Raw genomic sequence first — 16275 nt, 5'->3', positions numbered from 1 at the left:
CATCTTTTCCATTGTGAAAAGTGCTAGGAAAAAGCCTTTATTTCTTGGCCTCCTTTGCAAGGATATCAAAGGATAATACTACAGAGTTTCCTAATCTACATAAACACATGACTTAAGTGAGAGCTTCCTCCAGCCAATGAGACCCTTTGACTGCCTGATTAAACATGGGATTGAGGGCTAAGTGAATCAATTTCAACTCAGGTTGAAACACAAATATTCACGTTTTGAGAATTTTATATGTAGCAATTAAACAACTAAAAAAATCTTGACTTAGGAATGTGTTCTCATTAAAATCAGTGTTTACCATTATTTCATATACTTTTTACAAATTGAAAAATTAAGAGGGATAGAAATAGGCTACTTTGCTCCAGTTGTGTTTTAGTTGATATTACTGATTGCTTTAAAATTTGGAACAAAGAACAATGCAATGGTAAGAATGTAATACACTATTAACTAAAAAAAAAAAAAAAGCACAGTGTAGAAAGGTTTGTTCTCTATTTGTGGAGAAAAGCTTATTCTGATGTCCTTTTTACTCTATGTGATTTCCATTGTCTTTTCCAAGCAGAAAGTCGCAAGTCTTCAGATTCTTTGGGAATTCAAAATGTCTTTTAAGGCAAATTAGGCATTACATCTCACACAAGCAAAAACCTTTGATCCTTAGCATTATTAGAAAGTTGCTACTCTTTAGGGCAAGTAATATTCCTGAGGGTGTCCACTGCTTCTGGATCATTCTATTCAGCTGCATAAGCAATTCCTTTGACAGATGACTGTTTTTCCACAACACTAACATTATTTCAGCAGGAGCAGGTAGTGTTTGATGTGTTGCAATTTGTATTACATGTCCATCTCTGGACATTACCTCAGGAGGAGGGCTTAAGAGAAGGAGGAGCTATGGCCGAAGACATTTAATGACAGAATGAATGGAATTTCAAAGATCACTGTGCAGTCAGCCTTAAACACCAGATTGCACACCCCCAGCTTTCTTCACATTAATTTAAAAATCTTATAGCAAAATTCTCATAAAGTATATGCAATTTCATTTATTTTTAGTCACAAATCAGCATCTTCAAAATGATGAGGATTTTGACAGCTTGCAAAGTGGTGAAGACCCTGAAGACAAGTTTTGGCTTAAACAGTGTGACTGCACACCATCCATGGAAATTTTCAAGACCTGGCATCAGGCTCCTTTCTGTCAAGGTATTATTCCCGTATTCATTGTTTCCAATAAGATTGTATGGGGTGTAGTTTATCATGAAGCAAAGGTGTCACTTACAAAGGAAAAACAATAGTTCTGAACTACTAACTTACTAATTTTCACCCAACATAAAGAAGGATCACAGTTCCTGTGCATATGTAAAAATGTAAGTGTTCTGTTTAGAAAACAAATTTTTCAAAAGGCTATCAGGGGTCTGCTTGTGCCCAGACACTACTGCTCACACTTTGGGTTCAAGCATGTAGTTGTTTATATGTACATGAGCCACATGGCTGTAGGTAGTGTGTTTAACCCCTATTCTGTGTTGGCTCACTGTAAAGTTTTCTGGGAAGAAATGTTGAGAGGAAAATATCTACATAATTTTGATATTTACAGATCATCATGTAGACACTTCCTTTGCTTTTTCCTTTTCCCTCTTAGCTCTTCTTTTAGAAGGACAAATTTATTATATTTATTTTGCAGATTAAGATACTAAGGCAATTATCAGCTGATGAGCCTGTCTCTCTGAATGTATCTGTAACTGAGGAGCAGGTTCAGGAAGAGAACATTAAGTGCTCTTCCCCCGCCCCCACCAGTGAGTTATGAAATTCCTGTAAGAACTTCTGTTCCTTCCTATACCTTTATGAAGACATTTATTCCCAGAGAAATCTGAAATTACTACAAGGGAACTTTGCTACTGAAAATCATCTTTAGTGAATATAAAATTTAAGTAATCACAGTAGCTTTAAATATATTGCTTCTATAGTAGTAAGAGCTGTAAAAAGTGCAGTAGGAAAAAAAAAAACCCAAACAACCTCTACCTGTTGATGTAAAAATAGGTTGTAATAGTTTTGAGTGTACTGCTTATACTTTGTGTGCTCAGTGAGTTGGCTAAAAATCCTCCAAATACTTCCCCAGCTTCTATTGCTTAGATTGCTCAAGGAAGGATTCAGTATGATTTTAGCCCAAATGATATCTGCAGGGCTAAACAACACCCGTAGATTCTCGTGACCTCCACTGACTGGAGTGGGAAAGAAATAGGGGTGAATAAAAAGCAGAAAGAAGAGGGAGACAGAAAGAGAAAGGAGGTCTGAAGGAGTAGGAATGGTGGGGAGAGAGAGAGAAAGAAAAAGAGGTCTCAAGATCTCAAGAGAAAGTATAAGATACTACCATTCTAAATTAAGAAACCCAGGAACAGCCATTTTCTTGGGTTCAGTTTAATTGTACCAAGAGAGCCAGAAAGGAGATATGTTCTAAACCGTCATCAACGATAGAGTGACTACATGGTAAGCTATGAGAGTGAGTATTTGGTTTCAGTTTAGTGTTAGTAATATCTCAAGGGTACTCCTATATCACTTCAGAGAGAATAGTGATGAATTGTATTGCTTAAAGTTAGACATGTCTTTTAAGACTTTGAAGTTGTGTCCCTTGGAATATCTTTTTCTTCTCACAAAGATAGGTAGATAGAGTTAGGTGTATCTCCATCAGACATCAGAAACAAAGAAATTGAGTAACTACTTAAAATGGCATAGATGTGACTGATACTAGAAGCCAATTCTCCACTATCATAATAAGCACTCTATACAACCACAACTACAACAAAATGGTTTAATTACGTGGATGGTCCACTGTGAAAGTAGTTCTAGTTCATGGTGGCAGATCTGTTTTAAGGGTCTGCCAAAGATCACAGCTAAGAATGACAAGTTTCTAGGAGGAATAAGCCATCATTTCACAGTGTAAAAGCCATTACTCATACTCAGTCATTTCTGGCCAAAGTTTTGGAGGAATGCCAGGCATGAAAAATAGAAGTTCTTGAACTTCACAGTAGTGAATTAAAATTCTATACAGCAATCTAAGGGAACTTGTGTTACTATTCACTTATTTTGAAACAGTCCTCTACCAACTTTTCTTCATGCCTTCACTTTTAAAACTCAATTATCTTAGCAAGATATATTTAAACTTACTGTTTTTATATGAGTATCCTATTTAAAAGATAGTTAAAATCATTAGGATATAGTTATATATGGTCAGTGAAGGGCAATGAGACTAGTCACTAAAGGTTAATAACATTATAGCCAGTTATAGATAGTAAATGGATTGTGGAAGATACCCTGGGATCAGATATATAAGCACTGTAGTGTAAATGGGTTGCCTTTTCAATGTCTTTGGAGGTCACTTTCCCCTTGGTGAGGGACAAGGACAGTGGGTTTGACGACAGCAGTGACGCACTTGTACCTTTATGTGGTCCTTCCTCATGCGTTTGTTTGTAGCTAATATTTATAGAGTGTACCTTGTTAATAGGCACAGTTATATTTCACGTATAAGGAAGAAGAAAGAATTTCAAGGTACTCTGCATTTTAAAGGAATTTGATATCAAGGGTATAAATGATCAACCACCATAAAATATGAAATCTCTAGAGACAGTAATCTTTTTCTATTAGTATCTAAAATTTTCAGTGCTCATTATTACATTCAGCCAGTTGTACCTTGCAGTGGAAAACACACTGGATAGGAATAAAAGGACCTGGATTCTAACCTTTCTTATGCATTTTTCAATGCTCTGAACTTAGTCAAGTCACATATTCTCTCTGGACCCAAATTTTGTCATCCATAGTGTGGAAACAGTTCTTGATTTACTCCAAGAATTGTGTGACCATTACACATGAGCAGTGCTTAAAAATCTATAAAATACTTTAAAAGTAAAAATTATTCAGCAAGGTAGCAGGATACAAGATTAAGATACAGAAATTGGTTGCATTTCTTTGCAATAACAATGAAATATCAGAAAGGAAATGTAAACAAACAATTCCTTTTAAAATCACATCAAAAAAATAAAATACTTAGGAACAAACCTCACCAAGGAGGTGAAAGACCTATATACTGAGAACTACAAAATATTAATAATGGAAATTGAGTCATCCCTCAAAGAAATGGAAAGATATCCCCATGCTCTTGAATTGGAAGAATTAATATTTTTAAATGGCCATACTACCTAAAGCAATTTACAGATTTAATGCAATATGTATCAAAATACCCATGATATTTTTCACAGAACTAGAACAGATAATCCTAAAATTTACATGGCATCATAAAAAACCCAGAATTGCCAAAGCAATCCTGAGGAAAAAGAACAAAGCAGGAGGCATAAACCTCTCAGAGTTCAGACAATACTACAAAGCTACAGTAATCAAAACAATGTGATATTGGCACAAAAACAGACATATGGATCAATGGAACAGAAGAGAGAGCCCAGAAGTAAACCTACACACCTATGGACAATTAATCTTCGAGAAAGGAGGCAAGAATATACAATGGAGAAAAGACAGTCTCTTCAGCAAGTGGTATTGGGAAAGTTGGACAGCCACATGTAAATCAATGAAGCTAGAACACACCCTCACAGCATACATAAAAATAAACTCAAAATCGCTTAAAGACTTAAATACAAGGCAAGACACCATAAAACTTCTAGAAGAGAGCATAGGCAAAACATTCTCTGACATAATCGTACCAAAGTTTTCTTAGGCCAGTCTCCCTAGGCAATAGAAATAAAAACAAAAATAAACAAATGGGACCTAATCAATTTTATAAGCTTTCACACAGTGAAGGAAACCATAAACAAAATGAGAAGACAACCTATGGACTGGGAGAAAATATATGCAAATGATGCAGCTGACAAGGCCTTGATTTCCAAAAAGTAAAAACTTGATACTTAAAATCATTCTATTGTATACATTTTAGTAGAAGGACTTAATAGAAAGTTAGATCAGAGTTTCTTCATGTTTTTGTAGGCTATAAATTATTACAATGATAAGATATCTGATAAAAATTCTCAAATATCTTTGATGATTTTTTCACCTTTGCCTTAGTAGCAAGCCTGTCTCTAGGAAGATATTGCTTATAATGAATTAGACTCAAGGACTATGAAGCAGATATTTTTTTTCCACTATGTTGAATTCAATTCCAAAAGTTAGGATGTGCATCTTAATATCCTATTTATTTATTCATTTAACAAATAAACATGAAACTTGTACCCTGGGAGTATACAGGGAGAATAATAAGTTGAAATAAATGGATAATAAGTGGATAGTCTCTGACTGCAGGAAACTTACAAATTAAAAAATTCTGAGTTCACAAGTCTTAGAAAGTCACTAAGACTAAATAGTTTTATTTTTACTTGCAAATGAATTTGGGAATGAAAGGTATGAAGTTGAAAAGGATAAGTTCCTTATGAATAGAAAAGGATTCAATAAGCACTGCTTCTAACATTAATCCACTCATTTATAAAAATGGTGACCTGTGTTACAATTAAGCCAGGAACCTAACAGTCCAAGTGTCCTTCACTCTGGTACTTCAGATATGAATGAACCCCCAGAATCACTATTCCTTTTGAAACGTTTTCATTTTGTAAGAGATTATATTCTGATTGTAACATAGAAATAGCTATTTAGCTCAACCTTGAGGAGCTGTTGTCATTTGATTAGAAATTGGCAACTACAAAAACTCCTACAATTAGAATCATTTAATTATATTGTAGTAGCTTTAAAGACATTCATAGGAAATAAAATTCATTATTATATAGGAACCTCTTTATACATATTAAAGGTGGGGGTAGGGGTAAATTTATTATGCATCTTCAAGACTAATTATTGTATTAGACTTTTACCACATATAGATACATTTATTTATTCATTTATTGGCTGCGTTGGGTCTTTGTTGCTATGCGTGGGCTTTCTCTAGTTGCGGTGAGCAGGGGCTTCTCTTTGTTGCGGTGTGCAGGCTTCTCATTGCAGAGGCTTCTCTTTGTGGCGTCGCATAGGCTCTAGGCACGCAGGCTCAGTAGTTGTGGCTTGCAGGCTCTAGAGCGCGGGTTCAGTAGTTGTGGCGCACGGGCTTAGCTGCTCCGCGGCATGTGGGATCTTCCCGGACTAGGGCTTGAACCCATGTCCCCTGCACTGACAGGCGGATTCTTAACTACTGCGCCACCAGGGAAGTCCCTACATACATTTTAAGGATGGATTTTATCCATGATAATCCAAATTTTTGAAATAATAAATTGTGTTCCAATCCCAAATGCAATGTTGTAGAATTAGTTCAGATGATTTAGCAACTTTACATATTTTTGCTGGACAATATTTCATTAACTGGGAGGGGGTCTCTCTTTTGAACATTCTTGTTTTATGTACTCTACCATTCATAACCTCCCTTTCTGAGGTATAGACTCATTTGTTTGTCATCAACAGTGTCTTGACATTTTGAGCTTCTTGCCATAAAACCCTTGAAAAAGCTATAGTCGTACAGGACCTAGACTGAGGTAGGCGAGTGGGATGTCTATTGTACAACATTGAAGGAGGCTCTCACTACCAGGCCCACGATGTGCCTCATCTGATACTGTGCCTTGAGCACCTCACTCACCTTACCCTGGTCCCAGCATTGGGTCGGAAGCCAAGAATTCTGGCTGGGGAAATGCCAGAAGAACTGGCACTAGTCTTGGCCTCAGGCAACCCTCTCCTGTTGACGGCACCTTGAGTTTCTATTTGACCATGTGTGGCGAGACTTACTGAGAGTTTAAATGCAAATTTAGATCCTACTGCTGTGGAAATAAAGAACATTCCTGTGCTTTCAGGTCTTCATGAGACTTCCTTCATATTTCTGACTAGTACCAAAGGTGGGAGGGTGTAGTAGAGCGTTTCCAAGATCCCTTGGGCAATGGTCATACCAGAGCTCACTTCAAGGCTTCTGGAATTTGCTATGCAAGACTGAATGTCCTTGATGTGACCAGTATTTCCTAGGGTCTTTTCAATGACTGAAGGTTGAAGAAAGCTACATGGGCCAAGGTCGGGCCTGGTGTTGGACTGCTCAGCCCTAGCAATCCCTATCTTACACTTGATTTCCTTCATCTGGTCCAAATGAGTTCAACTCATGAAAATATTTTCAAGGCTCCTCTCTTCTTTTTCTTTTTTTTTTAACTTAATAAATGCCACATATTGATCTTTTAAATTTCACAGGGAGGTTATTGGCTAATGTGAGGTTCTTATAAATGAATCAATAGAGTTGCTGTTATCGCTAAGAATTTTACTGAATAAATTTCTTCTATGATGTAGAACTAAACATAAGATGCATAATAATTTATAACCAAAAAGTAAACATTAGCTAACAATATTGAAGATTCCTCCCAGATTCAGAACGATTTACCACATGGCAGATGCCCATTAAGTGCTTGTTAGTAAACCTACACTTTATACATGTATTTTGTGGTGGAATTTTTCTGAATGTTTTATTTATAATAAGAAACATAACTAGAATAAAAATTACTTATGAATCTGACTCATTTGTTTATAAATGTTCAGAACATAGAAGTATTCAAGTAAATTAACCGTGTAATTTTTTCCCCCAACATTGGTTTATGTTTAACCAAAGGCAGATGACTTAATATTAACTTAGGATGTTGTAAGGCTATTAACTTAAGATGTTGTAAGGCTTAATTGATTACTGCTGTTACAGTACTTTGAAATCCTGAAGTGTTAGGCATTGTAACTGCAGAGAAGTCTCATTAAATATTCTAGACATAGCAAATTGTGCTGTAATACTGAATCTTAAGTATCCATATTTTGAAAGTATTAACTCTAAGAATAAAAAATAAGATTTCGTTTACCAATAAAGAACACTTCAAGATTTTAACTTTTTACCATATTATCTGTGCAATAATAAACTAAAATTCTGGCTGTAAGGTTCCTACCTTCCAAAGGTTGGTTCCGATTTATTTTATTTCTTAAGAGGATGAGTACTGATGTCAACTAATAGCTGAGAAACCTCAGGTGCACCAGAAATCAAATATTTTATATAGCTTTAGGCCTGGGTGAAAATGGAGATAAACACATGGGGTTTCTATCTTTTCTGATATGCAAATAATTTACATAGACAGATGATTTAACAGCAATACAATCAGACTCCCAGAGTAAATAATTTTCATTTCCATTACTAGCTTAAGGGGATTATTGTAGCTATAATGTTTTATTCAAATCTTTTATGGAACTTATTGCTAAATTAGCTTAAGCTTTACCTCCAGAACATTTTGCTGGTGAATTCTCACACTCAGGGGAAGAAACAATGTTGTTCTTCCCATTTCATAGATGTGTAAGTGCTGTAGTTAATACAAGGACACATGGATGTCTGTTTCTGCACCCAAAGTGAATATACATGTAGCAACTCTGGGTAGAATTTTAATTAGGCCTCAAACATCATATGGATCTTTTTAATTTGGCATTTTGTTAGTGTGCTTATATGTATATCTGAAGCCGTATTTGTTGTTTAACCTGGCTTCAGAATGATCTAAACAACTTCTCCTGCTGGATTTTATTTCTTACTCAAGAGCCCATATGCACTGTACTTTATCTCAATACAAAATAGATCAGATTTTTCTTTTCTTTTCCTTTCCTTTATTCCTTTTTTGATTCCATTTTGAGAACAGGTTGTTTAAATCAAAGAATCAGCGAGGATTCCTGCTTTATATGGACGTTAGTAATTCTATAAATACGATATTTTAGGGCAGTGCTGTTTTGTTGACATATTTCTTCCACTTCAACCAAAATATTGTCATGTGTTTGTAACAAAACAGGCTGTTTTTCAATTTTCAATTTCTTTCTTTCTTATATAGTCCTGTAAACTCCACATATACAAAAGTCTAATATGGTAGGTTACCTGGTGTGGGCTACTCCAGGAAGGGCAAGGCAGCTCTCTGCAACTGAGGTAGATCCTGAAGGAATTGACAGCTGGTGACTATCCACTGACCTCACTCCTTGCAGCAGGATGGCAGATCCTTCCTGGAAGGGGACTGAGAAGAGCATCTCCATGTTTACAGCATCTTTGGTCCTAATAGTCTTGAGAGCTTGAAAATTCAAGGGCCTGAAATCAGAGTGAAGAGTTCTTAAAACCTGCTAGTTCTCTTCAGATTATAGGATGTAATTAATGACTTGACGTTTTCACTCTGATGATTTACAGATTTACAGGTAAGTCATTCTTGGTTGACCTGGGCATGTTGCAGCTTATCTGTGGCAGTTTTGAATTAAAATTCTTATAAATAAATTTAAGTACAGTCTATGACTGAATTGCTTTTTATCCCCATTTTTAAAAGATTAGAAAACAGAAATAGAAGTAAGCTTAGAAAAAGAAAAAGAGGGGTAATATGTAAGTCAGTTTAGGCTGAAATTTTCTACGTAACGGCTCCATGGGAAGGACTACCGTAGAGTGATGGAGGGTTGTGGATTCCAAGCCACACTGATTGGGTTTAGAAACCGCTACTCCTGCATTCACCAGTGGAATGATCTTGACTACTCTAAGCCTCAGTTAGCTCAACTGTAAAATGGAAAAGCTTAATTTAACCTACCTCGGTGGGGGGCGGGGGAGGGTTGTGAGGATTAGAGAAAAATCCATCAATAGCTTGAGAGACAGTGCCTAGTACATTTATGTTAACTATTATTAATGATGTCTTAAGGAAGGGATCAGGGTGGGGTTTTCAGTGAGGGCAAAGTGCTCCCAAAACATATTTTTCCAGCATAACTTCATGGTTTTATTTGAAGTAAGATACCTTTCTCAGAACAGTAGAAATTTCTCATTCAAATATATATACACAATTCATTTGTGCAACTGCATATAGACTTTAATAAGCATTGGTCACTATGTATGCAATCTTGTTAATGTCTTAATAGGGTCTCATTAAAGCAATGCCAAAGCAATGCCAAATGCCGAAGGGTAGAAATAGGACAGTGATAGGTCAATCTACTTCTATAAGGCATGCTTAAGAAATGTTAATGCTTTACTTTTTTCAAATATAAGGATTATTCCAGAATTAAAAAATAAAACAAAACAAAATGGGATGTGCTTTAACACATGAACTCAAACTAGAGAAAAATTGAAGTATACATGTTGTCCTTAGTTACTCTCCTCAAAATTAATTATACAAATATTTATTGAGTGTCAAGTATGCATCAGTACCATATGTAAACCTCAGTAACAATAACAATAGAAATATAGCAGCCTCAGGGTTTTTTTAGTGGGGGATAAAAATGGACTAATTATCAGTTGTAAACTATTTGGGAATTTGGCATAGAGTTGGAATATTATGAGACTGCATCAGTAAAGGAAAACAAACAAATTTGCTACTGACATACAGTAAAATTGGCAAGCACTTTAGATAAAAAGTAAAGAGAGGAAAGAGAATAATTGGGTTATGTATGCTGAATTCAATTTTCTTTCTTTTCCCCAGTGATGGAAGATTAAATTTCTGTTAACATAAGATAATAAAATTTTATTTTATTGTGGTAAGAGCACTTAAGATGAGATCCACCCTCTTAACAAACTTTTAAGTGTACGATATATACAGTCTAACAAAAAGAACAATGCTGTATAGCAAATCACTAGAACTTATTCATGTTGAGAACAATTGAGATTTTATGTCCATTGGTTAGCCACTTCCTATTACCTCCTTCCCCTAGCCCCTGACAACTATAATTCTTCTCTCTGATTCTATGAGTTTGACCATTTTAGATACGTCAGATTAGTGAAATTGTGCAGTATTTGTCCTTCTATGATTGGCTTATTTCACTTAGCATAATACCCTCAAGGGCCATTCATGTTGTCATATATAGCAGGATTTCCTTCCTTTTTTAAGACTGAGTAATATTCCATTGTGTGTATATGCCACATTTTCTTTATCCGTTCATCCATTGATAGACATTTAGTTTGTTTCACTATCCTGGCTATTGTGAAGAGTGCTGTGATGAACATTGGAGTGCTGATATCTCTTTGAGATCCTGATTTCAATTCTTTGGATAAATATCCAGAAGTAGGCTTCCTGGATCAGATAGTTCCAGTTTTAAATTTTTTGAGGAATTTACATACTGTTTTCCACAGTGGCTGTACCATTTTGTATTTCCATCAACAGTGGAATTATTTTTAATTAGAGTAGTGACTATTTAAGTAACTTTATTACCTAGCCTATAGGCCCAGATATGATTTGAAAGTTTCACTCCCAAGAAATGTTAGGAAAAGATGTCAAAGGGAGAGAGACTGTAACTCTAATATCTTACTATTAGAATTAATATCTGTGGGTTCGAAAGATTTGTAAGACTAACCACTACTAGAAAAATACTGGATTAGAAATCTATGTTTTAGAAAAGAGTTCAACCAAACATAAAACAATTAAGTTTAATTTTAAATGTGGATACAAATAAATATTATATCAAGTATGAAATGAAAAAAATAAATGTTTAATATTTTAAGTATGAAAAGTAATAATGGGGAAGATGCATGTAAGGTAAGAGAGTATATACTTTTACTGTTTTCTGTTGTAATTTTCCCTCTTTCACTGAGCTCATTATTTAATCATTTAGCTGTACTCTGCTAAATAGTTAGTAGATTATCTAACTAAAGTAACTTTACTAAGGTGTGAATAAAGCTTAATTATTATATAATGGCTTTATAAAAAGGAATTGCTGTACCGACTTACATCCCTACTTGGTGGACTGTGGAAGAGAAAATACTATTAAAGTGGGTGTCCTTTATTCCCTTAACTAGTGTCCCAGGAAATAAATCACGTAGAATTAAATACAACTATAAATTGCCCATTTCTTCTCATGTTTGTGAGCAAAGCCTAAGAGGAATAGTTAAAATACGACTGGAGTAAAGCAGGAGTGCAATTTGCAAGCCAGTTATGTCTCAGAGAAAGAAAAGTAGAATTATGCTGCATCTTTGCCACCTGATAGCCATTCATTCATTCATTCATCCATTCATCCGTTCATTCAACCAATCAGTATTTGCTAGGTATCTACTACAGGTAGGATTCTAGGAGTGATAATTAATCACACCTCCTTCTCAGCCTCTAAATTTAGAATCAACAAGACATAGAATTCAAAGAGATAGAGATCTGAATATCAGCTTGATTACTGTTAAAGCTATTTGGAAAACAGGGTCTAGATCTGCAACCAAATGGACTTCTTAGAAATCCCCATTCCCTGAGTCAAATGTATTTGCTCACAACTGCAAATCTCCCACCTTGATGTGCACCTGAAAACAGCCTTCTTTGAAAAGACTGTTGAGAAGAGTTGAGCCAGTCTTGCTCAGTTCTATTTCCCAAAGTCACCAATCATACCTGTTAGTCTCCCTTGTGGACCCGGGGTTAAATGATCTTTCCAAAATCCCTGAAAGTTAACTTCATGGGCCAAAGTATGAATTCAGAGAGATGCAAAGTGGTTTCCCCAATCACCCACTAAGTGCCAGATGCTGTGTTATGTGCTAGTGATACTGTGTTGGACAGAGAAGTCAGGGTCTCTCTCCTTGATGTTGTCTGGTGTTGACTATAATCCTATTGGAGAAATTAGTCAAATAGTTGGGTATACGGCAGTAAATTCTAAGAGCTAATTTTAATTAACCTTAAATTTAGAAGTGACGAATCCTTCAATCTTGTTTAGTTAGTGTACAAAGATGATCAGCTTGAGTTCCTAGAAAGAGGTAGAATTTGGATATGTGGAAAGAAGAGAGGGCAGGAATGAGGGTCAGGATGTGGGTATATCTGAGTCATTATGCCTAGTGATCTTCAAGGTTTGTTTTTCTGACAAAGTCTCCAAAGACATCTGCAGAACTGACCTTTAATATACAACAATTGATCAAGAGTATAAAACCAAAAACCCAAACTAAGCAAACAAAGAAGCAAACCCAAAACGAGTGAAATCCATATTTCAACAGGCAGGGTATGGGAGGGAAAGAGAAACCCAGATGGTGAAAGGTGGAAGAGATTATCAAAAGTGCTGTCTCCAGCCCAACCTCATTCATACCCCTTTTCCTTCCCTTACACAGAGCGTGATTTCAAACAGTTCCTAATGGATAGGGCTACATATAGATTGGAATAATGGGGCCAGGGTAGAGGAAGTGATTGCCATAGTGTATGAATATTCTTTTCCCCTAAAGCATCTGCTCTTCTCAGTGCTTTTCTCCAGAAGTCTGCCCTCTTTATACTTAAAATAATTCCTCCCCGTTTGGATAGAAAATTATACTCTACTCTTATGTGGAAATGTCTTTCTAAACTGGTTTGCAATTTAGATTATGAATATATAAGCAAATTTGGGCAATAGTTATTTAGGGAATAGTGAGATATATATACATATATATAATGGATAGTTATTTTATCTTTCAAAATCTATGATCTAAGCATATGCCAAACCCAATGTGCTTGATCTTATTGAAATAAGATTTCCAGATAGAAGCTTAATGTTTCCACTGCCCCTTGTGGTAAGGTTTCCCTTATTATCTTTCTTGGACTATGTATATTTGGATTGATAAGTTACATTGAGTGAAGGATTTATTTACATTTGATTAATGAAAGCAGTTTAAATATCTCTTAACTTCTAAGTTGAAGACTACTACAATGGAACTCGAAACTTCTTTGTTATATTTCAGCATTTTGTGTCTATTTGGTTGAGTCAATATGAAAAAAAGATAGCAACATCAACATCTAACTAGTCCTTTGACTCTGAGGCACTTAGATCTAAAATTAGGTAATGAGCTAAAAGTTAAATTTTTCTAATTGGCTATGATCTTGAGAGTTGAAGAATATTCTTATAACTTCATATGCACTTAAATAGTGATGAAGAATTAGACTATAATGAAAATGAGTACCCAGTTAAAATTAAGCCACTAAGTGGATCCTGTCACACATGGAATTTAATTTACATGAAGGTTTTACTGAGAAAAGTTATCGGAATATTAGTAAGAGACCCAGAGGGGAAAAAGTGAAATGAAGAGCTGTAAGGACATATTAAAAGAATTGAGACTGCTTATTCCAGATCAGGGAAAAAAGTAAAACAAAGAAAAAAAAACCCAAAGTAGTCATCTGCCAATAAGGCTTGTATACATATTCATATTTCGGAAAGAGAAAAGTTGTTCTCTGTGTCTCGTGAGAGCAAACCGAACAAAATCTTTCTCAATTCCACTAAGAGGGAGTCAGATTAAACTTAGCTTAGAATTTATTGCTTGCTTGTATTGCCCTGTAGTGATTGACCTGGAGAGAGGCGGCAGCTAGCTAGACTCACATTTCAAATTGAACTGGGTGAATAATAGTCCACGCTTATTCAACTAATTCTGACGATTAAAAAGTTAATAACTTTCACTGTTCAAAATAACTTTTGATCCCTTTGAATTTGACTTAGACCTGTCACTTGAATTTGCTATGGCAAAAATATGTGAGAATAATATGAGAAATGTAAAATGTTTTTTCTGCGAAATTCATTTGTATAAGCTATTCTAAAACTAAGTAGAAGAATACAGGATTTTCTTTCCATACTCCTCTATTTTAGAATACACTGGGTAAGGAGAGCTTTCTCGTTTTTTCTATATTTTCAAAGTGAAAAAGGGACTGAAACAGTTTGTTATGTTAATTCAAGCACTGTCATCCTCTTTCATGTGAAATCCCTAGGAAATTGATATGAATGATCCTTTTGTTTTGAATTACCATGATATTTGTTTTAACTCTGCATAAGATGTATTTGAACACTCACATGCAGCATACTCAATATGCATATCCTGGGCTAACCATCCACTAACGTTTCTCCCTCGATGTCGCGCACATCTCTTTCCCACCATAATATCTCCACATTGACTACACTTAAGGTATTGTAGAAAGGCACTGTTAAATAGTGAAAAGGCAACTCAAAACAGATATTTGCTATTTTAAAATATATATCTAGAATAAACTAAAAACCAAATGGATAATTATGTCTTTCAGTATTTTTAAAATAGTATTTTATTTCTTTATTTTTTAAATTTTATTTATTTTTGGCTGCTTTGGGTCTTCCTTGCTGCACGTGGGCTTTCTCCAGTTGTGGTGAGCAGGGGCTACTCTTCATTGTGGAGCACGAGCTCTAGTCACGTGGGCTTCGGTAGTTGTGCCGGGTGGGCTCAGTTATTGCGGCACGTGGGCTTCAGTAGTTGTGGCACGTGGGCTTCAGTAGTTGTGGCACATGGGCTTCAGTAGTTGTGGCGCACAGGCTCTAGAGCACAGGCTCAGTGATTGTGATGCACGGGCTCAGTTGCTTCACGGCATGTGAGACCTTCCCAGACCAGGGATCTAACCTGTGTCCCCTGCATTGGCAGGCAGCTTCTTAACCACTGCGCACCAGGGAAGTCCCAGTATTTTTCTTTAGATTGTCACTTAGTGATGCTTTATTCATCCAACAAAAATTAAATGACTACCTACTCTGTACCAGGCACTGATGTTGGCCCTGGAGACAGGCACATCAGTGAACAAAGCAAACCCAAATACTCTGCCCACATAAAGTTCACTTTCTAGTGGGACAAGACAGATGTTTTAAATAAGACACTGGATGATATGTTAGAAGGCAGTAAGTGCTGTGAAGAAAGAGTAGACTAAGTAGATAGGGTGCTGAGGGGTATATTGTAATTTTATTTATTTCCACTATTTTTCAGATTCTATTCCTGTATAGTTCATTACAGAGTATTCAGTAGAGTTCCCTGTACTATACAGTAGTTTCTCATTAGTTATCTATTTTATATTTAGTATAATATATCTAGTATAATCTCCCAATTTATCCCTCCCCCCCTTTCTCCCCCTGGTAATCATAAGTTTGTTTTCTACATCTGTGATTCTATTTCTGTTTTGTAGATAGGTTCATTTGTATCTTTTTTTCTATTTTAGATTCCACTTATAAGTGATATATGATATTTGTCTTTGTCTGACTTACTTGATTCAGTATGACAATCTCTAGGTCCATCCATGTTGCTGTAAATGGCATTATTTCATTCTTTTTTATGACTGAGTAATATTCCATTGTATATATGTACCACATCTTAATCCATTCCTGTTGATGGACATTTAGGAATATTGCAATTTTAAATAGGTTTTGCCAAGAAGATGGATGACATTTGAGTAAAGACTTGAAGGAATCTTTAAACTTTAGATTCAAAATTTGATGCGTTTCTCTCTTAAAATTTTAACTTTATTACTGAAATCATGAATGGGAAGGAAAGGGTGAATTATTTTTTTAAAGAGAAATCTCTGAAAGGAAGGGATATTT

The 16275-nt window shown here is 35.5% G+C and overlaps 1 protein-coding gene across 2 annotated transcripts in view; it reads left to right on the top strand.

Moving 5' to 3' along the window:
• Nucleotides 1-930: 930 nt before the first annotated feature.
• The window catches only part of CPS1 (carbamoyl-phosphate synthase 1), a 144656-nt gene continuing 129311 nt past the window's right edge, over nt 931-16275 (top strand). Inside the window, exon 1 of one of the 2 annotated variants that reach the window (XM_029225263.1) lies at nt 931-1197. In XM_029225263.1, the coding sequence (XP_029081096.1) occupies nt 1072-1197 (126 nt within the window). In that variant the 5' untranslated portion in view covers nt 931-1071. The remainder of the gene's footprint in view (nt 1198-16275) is intronic. The other variant, XR_003793943.1, reaches the window with a different exon arrangement.

Source organism: Monodon monoceros, unplaced genomic scaffold, assembly GCF_005190385.1.
Source record: "Monodon monoceros isolate NGI ecotype Baffin Bay Population unplaced genomic scaffold, NGI_Narwhal_1 Super_Scaffold_16, whole genome shotgun sequence".
Taxonomy (NCBI): domain Eukaryota; kingdom Metazoa; phylum Chordata; class Mammalia; order Artiodactyla; family Monodontidae; genus Monodon; species Monodon monoceros.
The sequence above is the reverse complement of the archived record's forward strand: the minus strand, read 5'-3'. Positions and strand labels throughout refer to the sequence as shown.